The 18882-nt window shown below is 53.7% G+C and overlaps 1 protein-coding gene across 1 annotated transcript in view; it reads left to right on the top strand.

Moving 5' to 3' along the window:
- PTPRF (protein tyrosine phosphatase, receptor type, F) overlaps positions 1–18659 on the top strand; it is a gene marked incomplete at both ends in the record, with an annotated part of 104396 nt that extends 85737 nt beyond the window's left edge. The window contains 6 exons of the mRNA XM_009582504.1: positions 5989–6112; positions 8106–8281; positions 13579–13698; positions 14797–14951; positions 16281–16566; positions 18481–18659. Of these exons, the coding sequence (XP_009580799.1) occupies positions 5989–6112; positions 8106–8281; positions 13579–13698; positions 14797–14951; positions 16281–16566; positions 18481–18659 (1040 nt within the window). The remainder of the gene's footprint in view (positions 1–5988; positions 6113–8105; positions 8282–13578; positions 13699–14796; positions 14952–16280; positions 16567–18480) is intronic.
- Positions 18660–18882: the final 223 nt, after the last annotated feature.

Here is an 18882-nt window from a genome sequence, read left to right as displayed (position 1 = left end):
AGTACAGTCATTTCCCATTTGAGATGCCAGTGAGAATAATCCTGGACTGAGTTTGCAGAGAATCCACAGGCAGCTACCTGTGCAGGATTGCTGCGGCGATGGGTCTGCTCTCATCCTGGTCCCTGGGTGCGCAGGTTTGGCGTGGCAACAGCTCTCTTTGGGGTCTGTGGTGGGAGGGCTGGAGGGCAGGGTGGGCACGGCATGCGCTGCTGAGTAAGGGGATCTGCAGGGTGGATGCGGAAATAGCGGAGGTGGGAGGGGGGGAGCAGGCTGTGCAGCCCCTGCGGGAGCTTGTGCTTCCCGGCATGGGGAGAGGCAGGGAACTACAGCTCGCCAAATTCTGTGCAGTTGCAGTCATTAAGTGATGATACAGTCCCAGCACTCGCCCTGGGACTGTGTGAGCCCCAGACCTGGGCAGAGCTGAGTGGTGACCCAGCACTTCGAAAGATGCAGGCCCCAACGCTGTTTCCCTATGGCATGATAGTGCTGCCAGACTGGGCATAGCAGAGCTGAGCAGGGAGAGCCGAGGGACGAAGGCATCACACATGAACCCCCAAGGCCCATTTGCTGTTTGGTTGTGCTTTGGAATTGTTGCATTTTAAGTGTTTTTGCAGAGCAGCCTAGCAGCCTAACATCTCCGTGGGGTGCAGGGCTGTTTATAGATGGCTCACGTTCCAAGAGCGGTGGCACCCCAGGCAGAGCGCGAATATTTAACAGCACTTTTAACCACAGAGGTCAGCTGGCCAGAGTCATCAGTCTGGCGCTTGCCTTGGTTGTGCAAGCAATAGTACAGTAACCCAGACACAGGTGGCACAAAACAAGACCTGCCAGCACTTCCCCGCACGCCTGGGAAGGGAGCAGGGAGGGTGGCTCGGAGCTGTCTGGCTTCCATTTCTGCTGGTCAGAGAACAAATAATATTGCTCACACCAGTTTGCCAGCCTGCGTGGCCAAGTAACCTGCACAACAAAGCCAGCACGGGGAGAGCTGTGTGCTGGCTGCAGCGATAGCGGCTCCCGAGCTGCGGGTTACCCCTCACCCCCGACAGGTAGGGAGCAATCCCAACTGGACCTGCTGGTACCCGTGGTGCGACAGGAGAGGTTGAACTGCAGGTGCTGGGACCTGAGCCGGCTGCACGCACATTTAACTCTGCTGCTGGCTGCTCTGGCATGGGGCATAGCACAGCCCCACCATGCTCTCCTGGGCATGCAGCAGAGCTGGGGGGAGCAGAGTGCAAGGGTCTGGCAGCAGCTCCCGGCCTGGCCGCACCAGGAGAGTATTTCATTTTTAGTGCACAGTGAGAGCTACAGTGAATTTACAGTGTGGAATTAATGGAATTAAGTAAGTAGAAGGGAGGCTGAGCCCCTTAATTATTTATCTGCGGGCTGTGGCAGGCGCTGCAGCTGTGTTGGAGCTCCTCCTGTGGGCCACCTTCCCATGCTGCAGCCTGTGGACGTGGGGCAGGATCCTGCCCTCGGCTGGGGTGTACCCGCACTGGTACAAGCAAGTGTGCACACACGCACCGCATCTCGCACTTTCACTGTGGGATCCCGCAAGCCGGGCGCTGCTGTCCCCTTAGTTGCTATTAGCAAACATGGGACAGACTGGGTCCAATGAGGGCTGGTTCCTGTTCCCTTGTGGCTGCTGCCATTTCTGGGCTAGATCCTGCACCACCTTCCCAGGGGAAAATTTTTTTCTTATGTCCAAACTTCAGCTTGTGGCCATTGCCCCTGATGCCTAGTCCCTTCGGCATGTCCCTCCAGTGGATGGCCCCCGGGAGGAGAGCAGGCTGGAGGTGATGAGAGCCAGGCAGCGTGCCACTGCTTGGCATGTTAGTCCTTGATAATCTTTAGGTTGTGCATGAGATTTGACTGTGCTCCTGCTTCCCAGTATGGTGGGGAGGCTGCAGCCCCTTCCCCACAGTATGGAGAGAAACACTGCTGGCCTGCCCAAAGCCCGTGTTCACTTGCATTTCCCTTAAAGCCACTAAGGACATTGCATCTGCCATGTCTGCAGCCCCAGCAAGGCAGCTTAGGCAGTGGGAGAGATGCTTGGGTCCCTGGGGCCGGTGAGCCCAGGAGGTGCTGGACCTGGGGTCCAGATAGCACCCGAGGAACCGTGTGTTGTGGGTTTAATACGCTAATTGGGAAGCTGCCTGGCAGGCATGCAGCACTCACGTTCCGGTAATAAGAATAATAAGACTGAAGCGCTGCCAGCAATTGATTCCGGAGCGCATTATGTCCTCATTTGAGACGCAGCGCAGATTGACAGTGGTCAATGCCTGTGCTAATGTGGTTGATTTCACAGGAGGCCAGGAAGCACTCACAGCCCGAGCGCCTTCCCCTCCCCATGCCCTTGTGCAGCCACCTGGGCTGCTGAGCAGGACGGGGCCCTGGCCATCCAGCTCCTTGGCTGCTGCAGCCAGGGCCAGCTGAGCCACCGCGCTGCCCCACAGCTCTGCCTGCCCGGGCTGCCCATGCCTGCCAGCGGGGACTCTACATGCAGAGGAATTTTAGAGCTGCACTGAGGGAGGGGAGCAGCAAACCCAGGGTAGACCATATCTGAGAGACAAACTGGCACCCAGGGATGTTTTCAAGGCATTTGTAAAGTGCTCTCCAGTCTGTCGAGGAAAGAGCCTTTTTCCAATCCTGTTTCAATGGTCTGGCTCAGTCTTTATGTTGATGGCAGTAGCTGCAGGGATCCCCGAGCTGCTTTGGAGAGATTGCTCCTTGCACTTCCATGCTGGGAAGGAGGAGTTTTACTAATTGGGCATTTTCCTAATTTGCACTTGCTGTCTTACAACATCTCCCCTGTCACTTTAAAGCAAAGCAAAACTAAAAGTCACGGTGCTTTTAAGTTTGTTCCTGGCTCATTTCCTTCCAATTTCCCAGCCCTTCTGCTTTCTAGGAAGAGTGAGTTGAAAGTGTTACTCTGATCAAGTTTTGGGATGAAGCAGTGATTCCCGCGAGTCCCAGAAAGTAACAAGAGCAGACTCCCAGTGCCCAGGCACTCCCAGCTGTGGAGCAAGGTGGGGAGACAAGGCAATGCTGCCGTAGTCAGGGGCTGCAGAGCATCGTATGGAGATGGGACAAGACTTGCCAACCACCACTCCGAGTAAGGGCTTCAACTGCTCTCCAAGCAGCCCATCATCCTCCCGTTTATTTACTCATTTGTTTGCCTTAAAGGGGGGAACAGGTGTACATTAATTCATCACCAGACTTTAAATTAAATCATTTTACTTCTAAATGAGTCACTAATTTGCAGGAGTATTTAATTAGAGCCTCTTTGCACTCAGGTGCTGTATTACTTCTGACTTTCTCACCTGTTTGCCCTCTTAAGAGGCTGCTGATGATTAGACCGTTTCTGCACATCCTCGTTGCACATCAAAGCAATTAACCCTAATGGCAACACCTTGATGCTCCTCCTTGGTTCTGGGGACTCTTGGCAGCCTTCTCTTCCCCAGGAAATAACCTTTTCCACCGCTGTGGCAGGACACAGACTTGCTCTGCAAAGCACACTGCACCCCACAGCTTGGGCATCCCTGCAGCCTTTTGGCAGTGATTGGCAGCGTAGATTGAGCGCTAACAACTGCACTGAGCTCTCCCTGCCTCTGCTGCGAAGGGAGGACTTGCTCCAGCACCCACCTGTGCCCGGCACTCAGCGAGTGTTCACAGGGTGCAAACAGGGCTGGTGCTTTCTTGTGTTCCTCCTCAGCGGCAAGAAAATGCTCACTCACACCTTCAGGGCCAGTCTCAGCTCCACCACCAGCTAGCCAGCTCTCTGCATGGGCTGTCTGTGCAAACCAAGGCCACCTTTTTGAAAAAGAAGTGTTATTTATGTCTTTAATAGGCATGAGTGGATTTTCCTCCCGATTGTCTGTTTGTGCTTCTCCTTCAGTGTGCTCCGGATTGACTAGACTGGTATCAAAACCCCTCTCACTCATCTGTGGTCCAAACAGAGAAGTCCTTACACATTTTGTTCCTCTTACTTTTTCATGCCTTTGATCATTTCTATTGCCCTTCTCCAGTTCAGCCCCACCGTTAGGTGGGCAGCAGTCATCCCGGCCACACAGCTGAGGGAGGAGAGCATCCAAAGAGCTGATTCAGCGAGCAGCCTATCCTGAAAACAAAATACAGGTGCCTGAACAAAATTAAGTGCCCCAGAGAGCCGTGAGCTGCCCTGGGACGTCTCTGTGCCTGGACAGACGAGTGTACAGGGACCGTGGCAGCCAGGACAGTGGGTTTCCAGCCAGAAGCGGTGCTTGTGGTCTCCACTCCCACCATCCCTGCTGCAGCGCCTCTGAGCGCTGCTGCTGCCTGCTTATTACGCTGATAATAGAAAATTACAGGTTTTCTGTAGGAAATGTCTATTTACATCCTACGTTTCCCAAACTACCTATTAGCATCGCTGTGATGTCACATCCTCCTGCGCGTTTTCGTCAGCGTTGGCCCCTCTGCCTGCGGGCGGCCTGCTGCTGTGGGGAGGGCTGGCGGCGTGGGCCACACGTAGGGACGGGCAACTGCCGCCTGGCACAGCGCTGGCCCGTGCCCTGCGCATGCCGCAGAGCTCTCAGGGTTGGTGCAGCAACGCAGGCAGTGCCTGTGCTCCGTTCCTGAGCTGGGTACCTGCACCCACTGCCCACTGCTTGGGAAGTGCCTGCTCAACAGTGCAAGAAAGTAGGGGACAGCGACCGGTGTCATCTTGCACAGACGGTGGTTGATGAGGCTGAGCAGAGGGACCCAGGTCAGCCTAGTCAGGGAGCTGTGCTTCCCGGCTCAGCCTTTTGCTTGCAGCTGATCCAGAGCTGACAGACTCACGGGCGTTTTACTGCCTGAGAAACCTTCTGACATGGCTTTCTGCCAAGCGATGAATGCGGATGTCTGCAGAGAGAATAATGTGCGGTGCTTCCCCTGGTCTGTTTGCTCAATATTTTTGCCTGTGGGCCAGCAAAGCTTTGGGGACCCTGAGCTGGAGCATGATTTTAAGAAAGCTTTGACTGGGTTGGTAATTTCGGGAGGAGGGGGTTCATGGGATGACTGATTTCTGCTGTAGCTGCCTACCCCAAGCTTGCCCAGGGCTGCATGTGCGGAGCAAGTCCCTGCATGAGGTAGCTGTCTTATCTGGGTGCCTCACGTATCTCTCAGACAAAGAGGCCATCCCATCTCGGAGCGGTGCTTTGGGGATGGTCCTTTTTCATCTTGTTTTGTGCATGGACAAAGACAACAGGAAAGGCTTTGGGAAGGGGCTGCCTGGCCGTGGAGGAGCCATGCACCAGGTGCACCAGCACATGGGTTGTGGGAGAAGCATTGGGTGTGCGAGGCCGGAACGCAGGTGGGATCGGGATGTCTGCTTTTCAGGCAGCTGCATATTATGTGGGTCTTTGGCCAAGATTTATAGCCACGTCTCTTCTCCAGGTTTATAGTTCCTTGTCACTCTATTAACTCAAATGAGAGATGTTTACATTGCATAAGTAGCTGGAGCAGTGGATAGTAACATCAATTTTCATGAGCATTCCCTGGCAAAAACTCATAGGCTGTCTTGCAGGACACTAATACCCAAAGCTCCTGGGGCACAAGACACCCAGGGCTTGCTATATTTCAGGAGACTGCAGTTCAACAGCTAATAAAACCACTAGGTCAAGAACTGCGCAGTCGGGTCTCTGTGGAGTCCTGGCATAAGACCAGATTTCTGCTGATGGGTAACTCCAGAGGAAAGGATGAGCACGCAGCAAGAGAGGAGGTGAAGGCTCACCTGCAGGAGGCTGCCCTAGTGACGGGCTGCTTTGCCTGCAGGTCACAGGAGGCAGGTCCCACTAGGGACTGGGTTTTGGTGTGGTCTGGCTTGACATAGCTGCTGGGGACACTGAAGCTGCATCTGGCCTGAGGAGAGGTGTGCGGGGAGATGCAGATTTCCTGACTGAAACACACGTGCTGCAGCATCCTGCTGTGCTGTAACCACTTCTGACTCCCTTCCTCTCTTTCTTTCCACAGTCCATTGATCCAGGGCAGCAGTTCACTTGGGAGAACTCCAACCTGGAAGTGAATAAACCAAAAAACCGCTATGCAAACGTGATCGCCTATGACCACTCACGTGTCATCCTGACCTCCATCGATGGTAAGAGTGACTCTAGAGTGGGCACCCCAGCAAACGACTGAACCTGGCTGTAGCAGGGGACCATCTTTTTCCCTGTTCTCAGTTGAGCAGGGCCAAACACCAAGAAACATATCCAGCATCAGCATGAGCAAATGTGTGTTCTGGCTGGCAAGGAGAGGAAGGGCTCTGCAGAGCTGCCCCTGCTTTCCCAGTGTCTTCAGAGCAGTGTGCCCCGTGGGGCACCCGTGCTTCTTGCTACTACTGATACCAGCAGAGATGTCTGTCCCCACAGCCTCCCTTCTCACTGCTGTCTCCGCCGTGTGACTTCAGCTGCCTTCCTCAGCACATGGTGGGACATGGCACTGTTAGCCCTACCACCCTCTGTCCCAACACGACTGCAGGGCCGGTATCTTCCTCTGGGACTTGTCGATGTTTGCTCCCAAGTAAGTGCCCACAGCTGCACAGGACAAGGGGTGCCCCTTCCACTGGGACATCAGGCTCCACGCGTCCCTATGCTCCATGCGTCAGGCCCTGGTGTTCGTAGCACTGACCCCCATGGCTCCAAGAACCAGCCCCACATCTCTGGAGTCTGGGCTAATACATGCTTTTAGTGCCTGCTTTGCAGTCCCCCTTGCACACAGAGGAGCTGGAGCCCAGGTAGCAAAGCCCAGGCTCACCTGTTCCCACTGTTTTATAAATCAGCACCCAGCTCTGCACACCAGAACTGAGCCCACTCATGGGGGATGAGGAAGGAGCAGGTAATTCAATGCACCCCTGCTTGGAGAAGACACTGGGGCCTGGCTTTGTGTACAGGTGGCCCTGCAGTCACTAGCATCCTTTTTCTTGGGATGGAAGAGTCTTTTCTAATGCTAATGCACCACTCATCCTCTGCGGGAGGAGGAGGGGGTCCAAATGGTCCCTCACAGCAAGGCCTGTTAAGCAGCAGCAGCTATGCAAAGGCCTGGCAGGTCTGATCATGGGCAAACCCTGTTAGACAGCTCTGGAGTAAGCACATGGGGGAATCCCTGTTTTCCAGCCTGACACAGTTGCTCTAAGTAGTGTCTGTGTCTTCCTGGGAATTGTTCCCGAAGCACCCTGCCAGGTCCCTGCCGCCCATGCCAAGGGAGCCGGGTGCTGCACTCCAGCTGCTGCTGCTCCCCCAGAGACTCTTTGTTTCTGCTGGAGACTGCTGGGATCTGTAGAAAATTCCTCAGGACAAAAGGACAAGGGGAAGACCCCCAGCTTTATTTCCTTCCTCTAATGAAATGCAGATGTGCTCTCCTTGGGAGACGAGGAGGTTCCTGCTGCTTTCCCTTCCTACAGCCCGGGCAGCCCATGCTGAGCAGGGTTTGGAAACACAGCTCCAGGCCTCTGCTTTGTCGCGTTTATTTTAGTAACTATGTGTTTGTATTTTAAAGGCCTTTACAAGAAAGTCCTTTACTTGAAGTGGTGGAGGCAGAGTGGGAGCTGGAGCAGCCTCTGCCAGCAGGCAGCAGAGGGGGGTCTCACACTGAGGAGGGTTTCAGTGGTGGTGGGAGGAAGGTCTCTGGCTCCTCTGGGGTACTTGTCCCTGCAGGAGGGATGGGAGGATATCGCTGCCTGACATCCCCTAACAGAGACAAGCTAGTGAAGCAGCTTCATTTTTAAAAGGTGCTGTAGGACTGTAACAAATAGCTGGTAAATTTAAGACAATTATTTCAATCAGTTGCTTGCGGCCAAACGAACTCCTTAATATTCCTGCGTGTGAATTTCCCTTTGTGTGCAGGTGGCAGCTGTCTTTCTGCTGTGGTGCTGCCATTAATGTGGGAGTTCCAAAGGGTTCTTCTTTGTTCAGGCACCATCCCTGTCCTTTGCAGGATCCCTGGGAGAGATTCTGGCATCACCCTGCAAAGGAGGCTTGTCAAGAGCCTTGTGAACGTGCCAGCCTCTTCCCCTAACTGCAGGGCCCAGCAAAGCGATAGGCACAGGGTCGTGGGCTGCCCCTGGTGTAACGTTTCACCCTCTTTCTCCACAGGGGTCCCAGGCAGCGATTACATCAATGCCAATTACATTGACGGGTATCGGAAGCAGAACGCCTACATCGCCACGCAGGGACCTCTGCCAGAAACCCTCAGCGACTTCTGGAGGATGGTGTGGGAACAGAGAACAGCAACTATAGTCATGATGACCAGGCTGGAGGAGAAGTCCAGGGTACAGTGTGTGCTTCCTCTCTTTTCTGGAGCTGGTGGTGGGGGCAGGAGAGAGGGATGGGAACGCTTTACAGCGTAAGGGCATCCAGAGAGAGGCAGGTCCAATGGTGTGGCTCACTGCGGCAGGCACCTCAGCCACAAGTGCCTTGTAAGCATATCCCTGTGGGGCAAAAGGGCAGAAAAACCTCCTGTCACTGTGCTGCTCATTAACCCCTGTGTTGCCTGTATGTCTGCATGCACACCCATCCTTTCCCTGTTCACATCACTTGCGCCAAAGGGAGAAAGGAAAGCTCTGAGATGGGAAGTGTTGACAGTCCCTGAAAGCCTGGGGGCTGCATCCCAGAAGCTGAGAAGCTGCAATGGGTAGGTGGTATCAGCAGCATCCTGCAGCCTGACAGGGCCCTGGCATCTCTGGCGATGCAGGGGAATGGCTGACGGGGTCTCACTGCAATAATAAGACTAATTTGTGCCTTGTCCAATGACAACATGTATAAATGATCAGCTCATACTGCCAGGATTAGATATTCTGATGTAATAAATGCAAAGCTCTCTGCAAACCGTGGGGAAGGCACAAGGTGGAGAGGAAGGAGCAGGAGTCCTCGCTACGGATGATGCTTATGGTGTCTCGTGATAGAGGTTCTTACTCAGCCCCTGAAGCAGGAGTTCGTAAGCTGTGACCGAAGTGCTCCTGTGCCCAGATGCACCCTTTGGGCAAAGCCTGCCCAAGCAGGAGGCAGCTTCTGCCTCTTGTGGTTCAGTTTGTTCCTAAAAGTAAAATTTTAGTGGAGAGCGTTTGTACTTGCAGAATATTTTAGTGTTGCCATGCCAACGGCAGGAGAAGGGGCTGTGCGCTCAAGCTGTGAAGCACTGGTTATTTTTAGCCCTATAAGCTTATTCTTGAGAAGCAGAAACTGTCAAGTTTGGGTTTAGTTAAAACTTTTGCCCGCATGCTCTCCCTCCATTTCAAGGCTTTAGCACCAAAATGCTCACAGGGGTGTCCTAGCCCACGCTGGCTGGGAGGAAGCAGCTGGAACAACTGATCACCGTGGCAAAACAGATCTGCTTTTCCTGCATATGCAGAAAAAGGTTTTGTTCCTGGGCTTCCCCAGCTCTACACATGCACTGCAGCCTGCAGGGAAAAATAGTGTTCCTCAGAGACAAGCTGCCTCTAGAGATCCAACCCCAGCTTTGCACTGTGTTTCCCGCTGCGCAGCCCTGCCTGCTCTGTCCGATGGCCGCTATCACCCACCCCAGCCCAAACAGGGAGGTAAATTAACCTGACCTGTCCTGCGGCTCAGGACTTGGCACATGGGCTAAGCAGGATCAGAAGCTGCTGATCAACTGCCCTCTGCAGCTGGGGTTTATATGGGGACGTTTTTGTGCCTTCACATTTCAGTGATGGAGCGTATATTTGAAGCACAAGGAAAAGCCCTTTTAGGCTGCCAAGTAAATCCATGCCGGGAGTCCTGACTCACTTAACTTCTGGGCTGCTTAGTTATGGGAAGGCACTCCAAGGTGCGTGTTTCTCGAAGATAACGGGTTTCCTTTGACCCCGCAGGCACTTGTCTTTGCCTGAGACGCCTGTGCTGCTGAGCAGTGTGTTATCTCCCCCCAGCACTCTCCCTGTCATGTCATCCTGCAATTACTTCCTGCAGTATTGGTTTCTGTCCCAAATACAGTGCGTATGGTCAGGTTTTTGGTGATGGGACGGGCACTGTGAATCCCTGTCATGGGCAGGGAGTGACCCTCGCAGAAGCTGCAGGCAGCCTGCCTGACCAGGCATGCTGCCTAGGAGCTCTAGGCTGACCCAGCTAGACCCAGACCCCAGCATTCACTTCCCGACACCGCTTGCCCAAGCCCTGCTGGCTCTTTGGCACATCCCCAGCACTAATGAGAAATGGGCAGTTTTCTCAGGCACTGCAGGAGAGGCAGGTTGCCAGGGGAGGCAGCGGGGGAGCCTGGCCACTCCTGAGTCGGACCAGCCCTGCACAGCAAGGGCTTCCCTGGATGTGTTTGCTGGACCCTGTAGGTGCCTAAGGGCACCCACTCACAGGAGGGCCCTGGTGGGGAGCTGGGATGTGGACTTGCAGGAGATTATTTTCTTGGGTTTTTTTGTTGGCTTCTCCAGCGTCTTCCAAGGCAGGAGGGCTTTCAGCCACCTTCCTGCTCTGCTTTTCCTCACGTCCCTTTAGTGATGGCTAGAGCTCACTCAGGAGCACACCTTTTTGGGACCAAGGAAGATCCTGGTCACTGCCCATTGCTGCCAGCTTTCAGCATGAGTCACTGTTTTACAGTTTACTCCACTCCAGAGCCTTCAAACCTCATCTGATGCAACCCTTGGGTCCCTGCAGCATTGCTGCCTGCTGATGTTCACACTGCTGTGGGACAGCACTGCTCCAGGCAGTCACATGGTGTCACAGCATTACCCACGGGTGACCTTGCTTGAAACTCCCCTTGCCCCGGGGCTTCGGCACAGGCACAGGACTGTCTCTTCAGCTGCAGAGCCTGGGGTAGGCAGCAGGGCCTCATGGCGAGATGCCCAGCACAGGGCAGGCTCTGCCACCTTCCCCAAGTCCCCCTCGGCAGTGCTTTGCGTAGATAAGCCAACTGGACCAGCAGCGACTTTGCAGTCCTGTAGCTGTGACACTGCTTTAAAGGGCTCCTGAGCTGCAGGGGGAAAAAAACTTTAAAGAGCATCAGCTTTTATGGTCTGCAATTTCAGCTGGCTTGATGGTCCAAATCACCCTCCCTTTTTCATGTTTTCACAAAGCGAGAGGCACATAAAAGATAGAAATGGCTGGATTGTGCAATTTAGCTGCCTTCAAAGCCTTACAATCAGTTTCAGAATCATTTGGTGGCAGTTCAGAAACACACATTGTAGATTAGCTTTCCCGAAGCTGCGAGCGTGGTGTGTCCCAGCCAAGGTGTGTTGCATGAGAGAGGTATTAAAGCAGGATTTCTCCTACCCTGGGCTATCCCCAAGAGCCTGGCAGAGCGAGGTCTCCCAGAGCAGCGCTGTGGCTTGTTCTGTCCCAGCCCAGAGCACCAAGCAGCCTTCCCTGGGGTGTGATCTCCCCTGGCACTTCATATCCCCAGGCAGGTGTGCAAAGAAGCTGGTGCTCAAGGCTCTGGGGAAGAGGGGCCTGGCAGCCACATGCCGCTCCAGCCCTCTCGCTGGCAGCGGCGCTGTCTGGAGCTTGTGAGCGGAGCCGGGAGCAGAGCACAGCTCTCGAGCTGAGGAGAGGTGCCCGGCTGCTCTTGGGCACAGGGCATCAAAGGGGAGGGACAGGAACCATTCAGCAAAGCTGCAATAAATGGCTGTTCAGGACATTACTGTGCTCCTTAAGGTAATGAGAAGCAAGCACTGCCAGAAGAAAACATCTCTTATCTGCTTTAGTGCCACAGTGCATCGGCTTCAGCATAAAATTTACAGAGCTTGAAAATGGGGCATAAACATTATGGGTAAATTTGGCAGAAAATGTGACTGACTCTTATCTGGTCATGAATAAATAATTTTCAATTACCAACCCATGCGCTGCTATTATCCTGCACGGGGAACTCCTCTGAAGTTTGTTTTGTGCTTGAGCACACACGGCCCTGTAGCATGTGGGTGGCAGGAGGGGACCGCTGTCCCCGAGGTGTGGGCTCAGGCATGGGGACATGCTGTGCTGCTCCCCTGCAACGTCCCCTGCAAACCACGTCAAGGGCGACACAGCAAGCGGCTGTCCCCAGCATTTGCAGGATGCCATTCTGCCCTCTCCTCACCTCCTTTAGAGCGGGGTCACATCATCCCGGAGCCAGGCAAGGCAAACTCAGGTGGCCGGAGATGCAGCTGCAGCCGCCGCCCGCTTGTGAGGATAGGATCAGTTTAGCTGTGAAATAAGGTTTGTGACCTCTGAGTTGTTCGCTCTGCAGCTACTCAGTGTAAAATAACGGGCTGTTCTGTGCCAAGCGAGGAAGAGAAATCTTCTGAGATTTGTGCAGGGCCTGCTACGCTGGGAGCACAGATCCAAAGCAGCACAGCAGCCTGAACGGCTGGAGACCCTGGGCAAGAAGCAGTGGAGCTGCTCTGGGCGTGCGGGCACCTGCAGTACCCCATCAGGAAGCCTTGCTCCAGGCACTTCTGCCAGGGCAGGACTTACTGAGAGCAGACCCCAAAAAAGTAGGGACAGATGCATCCCTCTGACCCCAGGTTGCCACACTCCAGCAGCCAGAGTGCAGGATGAGGGCTCTTAGCTCTCACAAGCCCCATCCTGCTTGAAGTGCCTTCAATTAAAAGGCAGAACTTCATTGATTTCTAATTAAGCCTGTTGTTTCCTTTCCCACACATTCCCCTGTAAACACGCTTGGCTAATAATTAAGTTTACTATTCCTTGACAAGCACAGATGATCTTCCATTCACTCCTCTCTCCTAGGGCGGGAAACCATTTTCGGTGCAGTGCACATGGATGGGAATGAAGTCTTCCTCCTGTCAGCCAGGCACCGCGGCTCCGCGGGGCGGGGGAGCCGGGTGCCAGATGCAGTAGGGATGCTCAGGGTGCGAAATTAAATAGGGAGCTCGGGGCTGGAGAGAAGAAAACTGGAGGATTAGTTTGCAAATGCTGAGCTGTGAATAGGAGGAGGAGGAGGGCATCAGCAGGTGAGAAGGAAGGGATGCACAGAGAGATGAAGGGGGCAGAGGGATGGGGATGTATTAGGGCTCTTTGTGTTAGGGATAGCAGGGAGCTGGTGGGGATGCAGGCTGCATCTCCCTCACCTCGGCTGCCCTTCGAGCAGAGCCTTCCCCAGAGAAACTACTGCTGCCCTGCCCTGCCCTGCTTCACCAGCTTTCCTCCCACCAACCCACAGCTGCCGACCTTCTCTCCATCCAGGCGAAGCTCAGGCAGGGGGATGCTGCTAGCACAGCCCTGAAGACCCCTATCTTCCCAAACAGAAGGCAGAGAAGAAGAATTACGGCAGGCACAAATCACTGCTAGCAATTGCTGCACACTGTCTTCATGTTGCTGAAGCACTGATGCTGCTCTTGCTGCTGTGCCTGGTGGCCTGGCCCCCTTCGGTGCTTCCCACCAGTGGCTCCAGGAAAAAAAATCCCTCTTTGAACATGAATCTTGTGGAAAGGAGCCCGGGGCGTGCTACCTTTCTGCTGATTGGGACACTCCAGGAGAAGGAAATCTGGGTGTTTGGGGCCCCCCTGCACAGTGACTCTTTTCTGTCTTTACCCTTTGAAGGGCAGAGCCCTGTTCCTCACCCCAAACACCAGTAGCCAAGCACTGACGCTTTCTCCTCTCCTCCGCACAGGTAAAGTGTGACCAGTACTGGCCAAGCCGGGGTACGGAAACCTACGGGATGATCCAGGTGACCCTGCTGGACACAGTTGAGCTGGCGACCTACACCGTCCGCACCTTTGCACTGTACAAGGTATGGCGCTGCCTGGGCTGTTCTTGCTGCAGTTAATGCAGAGGCGCTCCCCGATGCTGCAGGGTGCTGCACGGCCCGCAGGCAGAGGCTGCCGGCTGTGCCTGGCTTGGCCGAGCATGTGGCTAGTTCACACATGGGCCATTTCTCACAGCTGGGCTCCAGTGGGAGACCGGCTGCAGGTTGTGCATCTGGCCACCACTGGATTTTGGCCAGGACACCTGATGCTCCTCTGTATGCATTCAGACCCTGTGATGGGCCCCAGAGCGGGGGCCGTGCTTGCCTCTGGCAAGTGTACATGTAACAGCTGTCCTCCTGTTAGAGGGACAACATGGGAAGCCATGAATTCTTAGCACTCCTGTCACTAATAATGCAAATGGAGGGGCCGTGCTGACGTGTGCGCAAGCCCTTCTCTCTTGCCTGCTATGTACCTCATTAGTGTTTGGAAATCCCTGGGGGCAGTGCTAGCAGTGGTGTGTCATGGCAATGCAAACAGGCTTCGCAGCAGGCTGCCTCTGTGCGTGACTGAGTCTGGGCCACGCCGTCAGAGAGAGCACAGCAGTGTGCGATGGGGACACACTCACGCCCCAGGAAGGCATCTCGCCCCCAGCAGTCACCCAGCCAGTCCTACCGCGTTGCTGCATAGATCACTCAGCCAAGCCAAGACAGGAGCAGGGCAGTCTCTGCAGACACGGGCTAATCAGCCACCCAGAGAGACCCATGATGCAGAGGAGCAGGGAGGGAACTGGCTGCTGTGGCCCTTCCATGCCCAGTGCCCGTTCTTCCCTGAACGTGCAGTGAGTACGCAGGTAGTGACCCTATGCTGTGCAGAAAGCCTTCACCTTCCCTTCAGTCTGCTCCGCTCCCACAGAGCTGCGCTGCTCTCTGTATCATCTGGCTTTCTACAGAGCATCTACGTGTACTGAAGCCTTGCAAGAAGCCTACATTTTGCCTCTAAATTTTCAGTGGCAAAAGCCCAATACGTGCACAATCACGCACAGCATTACGTACCTGTTGTAACCCAGCCAGCTGGGTTCCTTGTTACCCCATCCTAGGATGAGACTGTTCTCATGCAAAACAACTCCTCTTCTTCTTCAACAGAATGGCTCCAGTGAGAAGCGAGAGCTGCGACAGTTCCAGTTCATGGCCTGGCCCGATCATGGGGTACCAGAATACCCCACCCCCATCCTAGCTTTCCTGCGACGGGTCAAGGCCTGTAACCCGCCGGATGCTGGGCCCATGGTTGTCCATTGCAGGTAGGACTCTGTGTTTGCGAAGCTGCGTCTGGGCACGTGCCTTCTGGCTGCAGGAGCTTTAACCTGTCCAGCTAAAAGTGAAGTCTCCTGTTCCTGTGGGGAAGGCTTCACGGTAGCATAACCTGCACTGCATGCGTGGGCTGGGAACAGATCAGCAACCAGCAGCGGTAATGCAGTGGTGACATTTGTATTGCCACTCCTCTGTCAGATTAAACAGCACTGCTGTATGCAGAGCTTCAGAAAACACTTTCTCCTGCAAAACTGCAAGTACCATTTAAAAATGAAGTGATGTGTGCCCAGCATAAGTAGGTGGTACCTTTCAGAGGCACATCATTGACAGACACGCATGCAGTGACCTCTACAAACATTCATACGTAGTATTTACAGTAGAACTCTTTTGCAGGGTAGAAAGGCAGCTCTTTAAGCAAAATATTAGTCTACTAAGGCTCAGCATCTTATCCAGGCAAGATTTATCTATACCAGCCAAGTGGGGACTATTACTGAACAAACCACTCCATCATTGCTGTTCCAGCATACGCCTTACCAGCAGTGTTTAATGCTCTTCTTTCATGCTCTGTTTCAGATGGGAGTGGGGTATAATTAACACACAAACAAGCTGTATTAAAGTCCTGTTAAGGATCTGACTTGCACCATAAATGAGGAAATGTCTAGCTCCCTAACTCTGCCTGTGTTTACATGTCACGATAGCCTGTCTGTTGTTTTCAGGGTGCTCTCAGGGTGAGTAGTTCGGGGATTGCTACTGCCCTTTCAACAGACGTGGAGAGGCATCCGGTGCTTGAGCAAAGGGCTCAGCGTAGACATGCGTGACCTCACCTTTCTGCTTTCCCCTCTCGGGCTGGCTCTCCTCGTTTTATGGGTTAGGAAATGGTGACCCAGGTTAGGGAACAAGCAGGCTTGAAATTATGGGCTTCACTGATGCCAGGGCCCAGCCTGGACTTCAGGTCTTCTGAATTCATGCACAGGTACGCTGTCACTCTCCCACCTGTTAAACACATTTCTCCTTCCCTTGTGGAGGTGCTGCCAGCCACCGCAGGGACCAGCAGAGTGACACCATGTCCTTTCCGCTCCATCAGTGAAAGGGGGACAGCAGAAGGGCCTAGTAGCCTCCCACATTCTCCAGTGCCTTTCTCCCTCACTCCTCCTGTCACCTCTTGTTTGGGGCTCAGCTCATTAGCCCTCAGTGTGGGGAGCAGGCTTCACTCCTCTTTTGTGCGCTCTAGGTCTGGGTGCTCTCTTAAGCAAGAGCAGAGCTTGCGTGGCCTCTCTAGGAGACACTGTCATCTCAGGCCACGTGCTTTGTTCCCGCAGTGCCGGCGTGGGCCGAACTGGTTGCTTCATTGTCATTGATGCCATGCTGGAGCGGATGAAGCATGAGAAGACCGTGGACATCTATGGCCACGTGACGTGCATGCGCTCTCAGCGCAACTACATGGTGCAGACAGAGGACCAGTACATCTTCATTCACGAGGCCTTGCTGGAGGCAGCCACGTGTGGCAATACCGAGGTGCCTGCACGCAACCTCTTTGCTCACATCCAGAAGCTGACCCAGGTGCCACCAGGCGAGAGCGTTACTGCAATGGAGCTGGAATTCAAGGTTGGTGACAGAGCCCCAGCACCCCCCTTCCCTGGCGCCCTGTCTCTGCCCACATAGCCCCACGGAGCCACGTGTCCAGGCATTGGGAAAGGAAAGCCGTGGATCATTACAGACAGTTTTTCTTTTGTGTGTTTCTAAACCAGGTAGCCAGAGATTTAAAATGCATTTGAATTGTAAAGCTGTGTCGGCCATGGTCCCCCCTGGATTGGCAGCTTCTGGGGAGGATATAAAAGGCAGATGGATGCGCAGTTCTCAGCAGCACGTTCTACTCTAGGTTCACTGTGCAGCGGGAGCTGCATCTGAAATCAGATGCAGATTGTGTTAGTGATAATTGATGTTACTGTGAACAACTTGTCTGGAAACAGCTCCAATTTAAATATGTGAGATGTTTATAGTCTCATTTCTTCAATGCTGAGCTCTGTTATCTTTTAACCACCTCATCACCAAGCCTCAGTGTCTAGAATTGGTGAAGGCAGTGTTTTAAGGCACACTATTTTTAAGAAGCCAAGTCCACATTTTATTGTCTGTATCTGTGAATGCCTACTGCAGATATTTATTACAGCCTTGGAGATGGAAGTGAGCTCTGATAAGCGCCCATATTCTCAGATGAGGTGCATTAGTCCAGTGAACTCATGCAGGGGAATATAGCTCATGCAGGGAGGCAGCAGACCGCGCAGGCTGTGAAATGAACTGCAGCAATACAGCTTCACCCTGGGGATTCCCTCCAAATGACAAAGGAGCAGGAGAGACAAAATACTGACTTCTGCATAAACTGGGAGTAGCTGAGCAGCTCTGTCCTGTGGTCACCAGAGCTGCTGGTGTCCTGGGCTTGGGACAGTAGAACATGCTGCATTAGTATCTCATGGTGACACCTGCCCTGAGAAATCCCTCAAGAGAGCCACAGAATTAGGCTCAGCTCTAGCAACTCTGTTCTAAGAAAGACAAAAATTTGCTGTTTCTCCACGGGTCTCTTTAGAACAGTAATAAAATTTGCCCTGCTCTGTGCCCTGGCAGTGTCCACTGCATGGGAAACCCTGGGGAGCACGATACGGGAGGGCCTCACATGGCTGCATCACTCCCCAAAGAGCACCCCTGTCCTTCTGCAGGGAGCCTCTGCTAAGGACCAGCTGCCACACACAGGGAGAAGGGTGGCTCTGGAGATGCTGGAGAGAGTCTTTTGGGGAAGAAAAAAAAAAGAGAGAAAAGAAAAAGGGAGGGGAAAAAAAAAGAGGGACTTCTGTTTGAATGTCTCTTCCAGCAGATCTAAGTAACACATTTACCATGACTCCAGTTTACAGGGCTCAAAAAGAACCACAAAATGTCTTACAGTAACCCAAAATAGATCTTTACCTAAAACTGTCACAATTCTCACATTTTTCTTGGGTTGTTCTGTGGTGAGAAGTAAATAGCAAGACATTGTTGGAAGATGGAAGATGGCATGTGTCCCTGGTTCAGCGAGGTACACAGCTTCATGTCCTGGCCCCTTGCAGGTCAGAGAGCTGCTGTGGTTCTCCATTCCACTATGTGTGGCTTTGGGGCTGCGCCAGCAGGTCAGTGCAGGCTCTTCCCCCTGCTGTCACCTACAGCCGTGCACCGAAAGCCAGCAGTGAGTCCAAGCCATACCTAGGTGTGCAATGCCACAAACGCACAAATGCAGAGGGGCCAACACAGTACTGAAAACCAGACTGATTACTGTGAAATAGAGCAGCTGGGTGCAGCCTCCTCGTAACATGGTGGCAGAGCCCTTCATCTGGTCCAGAAAGGCCTGGTCCCCAGCGGCTGTGCCTCGGTCAGAGGAGGGAGTGTGGCTGCATGCCCAGAGGGACTCCTGCCTGTCCTGCTGCCAGGGTCCCGATTTTGCCCCCAGACTGCTGCATCCCCAGCAGGGATCTGACATGTCTCCTCTTCTTTCAGCTGCTGGCCAACTCTAAAGCACATACCTCACGTTTCATCAGTGCCAACCTCCCATGCAACAAATTCAAGAACCGCCTCGTGAACATCATGCCATACGAGCTGACGAGAGTCTGTCTGCAGCCCATACGGGGTGTCGAAGGCTCCGATTACATCAATGCCAGCTTCATAGATGGGTACAGGTAAGGGCCACCTTAGGTGCCTGGGCCAGCCTATCCTGCCTGCTTGGGAACCTGTGCAGAGCTGCCTTCTCTTTCCCAAGGACTGGTCCTGGCTGCCTAGAGGTGGGCTGGGGATCACTTTGTTGCATTTTATCTATTTCCATTTTCTCAGACGCTCCAGAGCGTATAGTTACAATATGTGAAGACTGCTAGTGAGTGAGTGCTGCCAGGCTGGCTTGTATTG

This window comes from Fulmarus glacialis, unplaced genomic scaffold, assembly GCF_000690835.1.
Source record: "Fulmarus glacialis isolate BGI_N327 unplaced genomic scaffold, ASM69083v1 scaffold22707, whole genome shotgun sequence".
Lineage (NCBI taxonomy): Eukaryota > Metazoa > Chordata > Aves > Procellariiformes > Procellariidae > Fulmarus > Fulmarus glacialis.
This window is presented reverse-complemented; position numbering and strand designations above follow the sequence as displayed.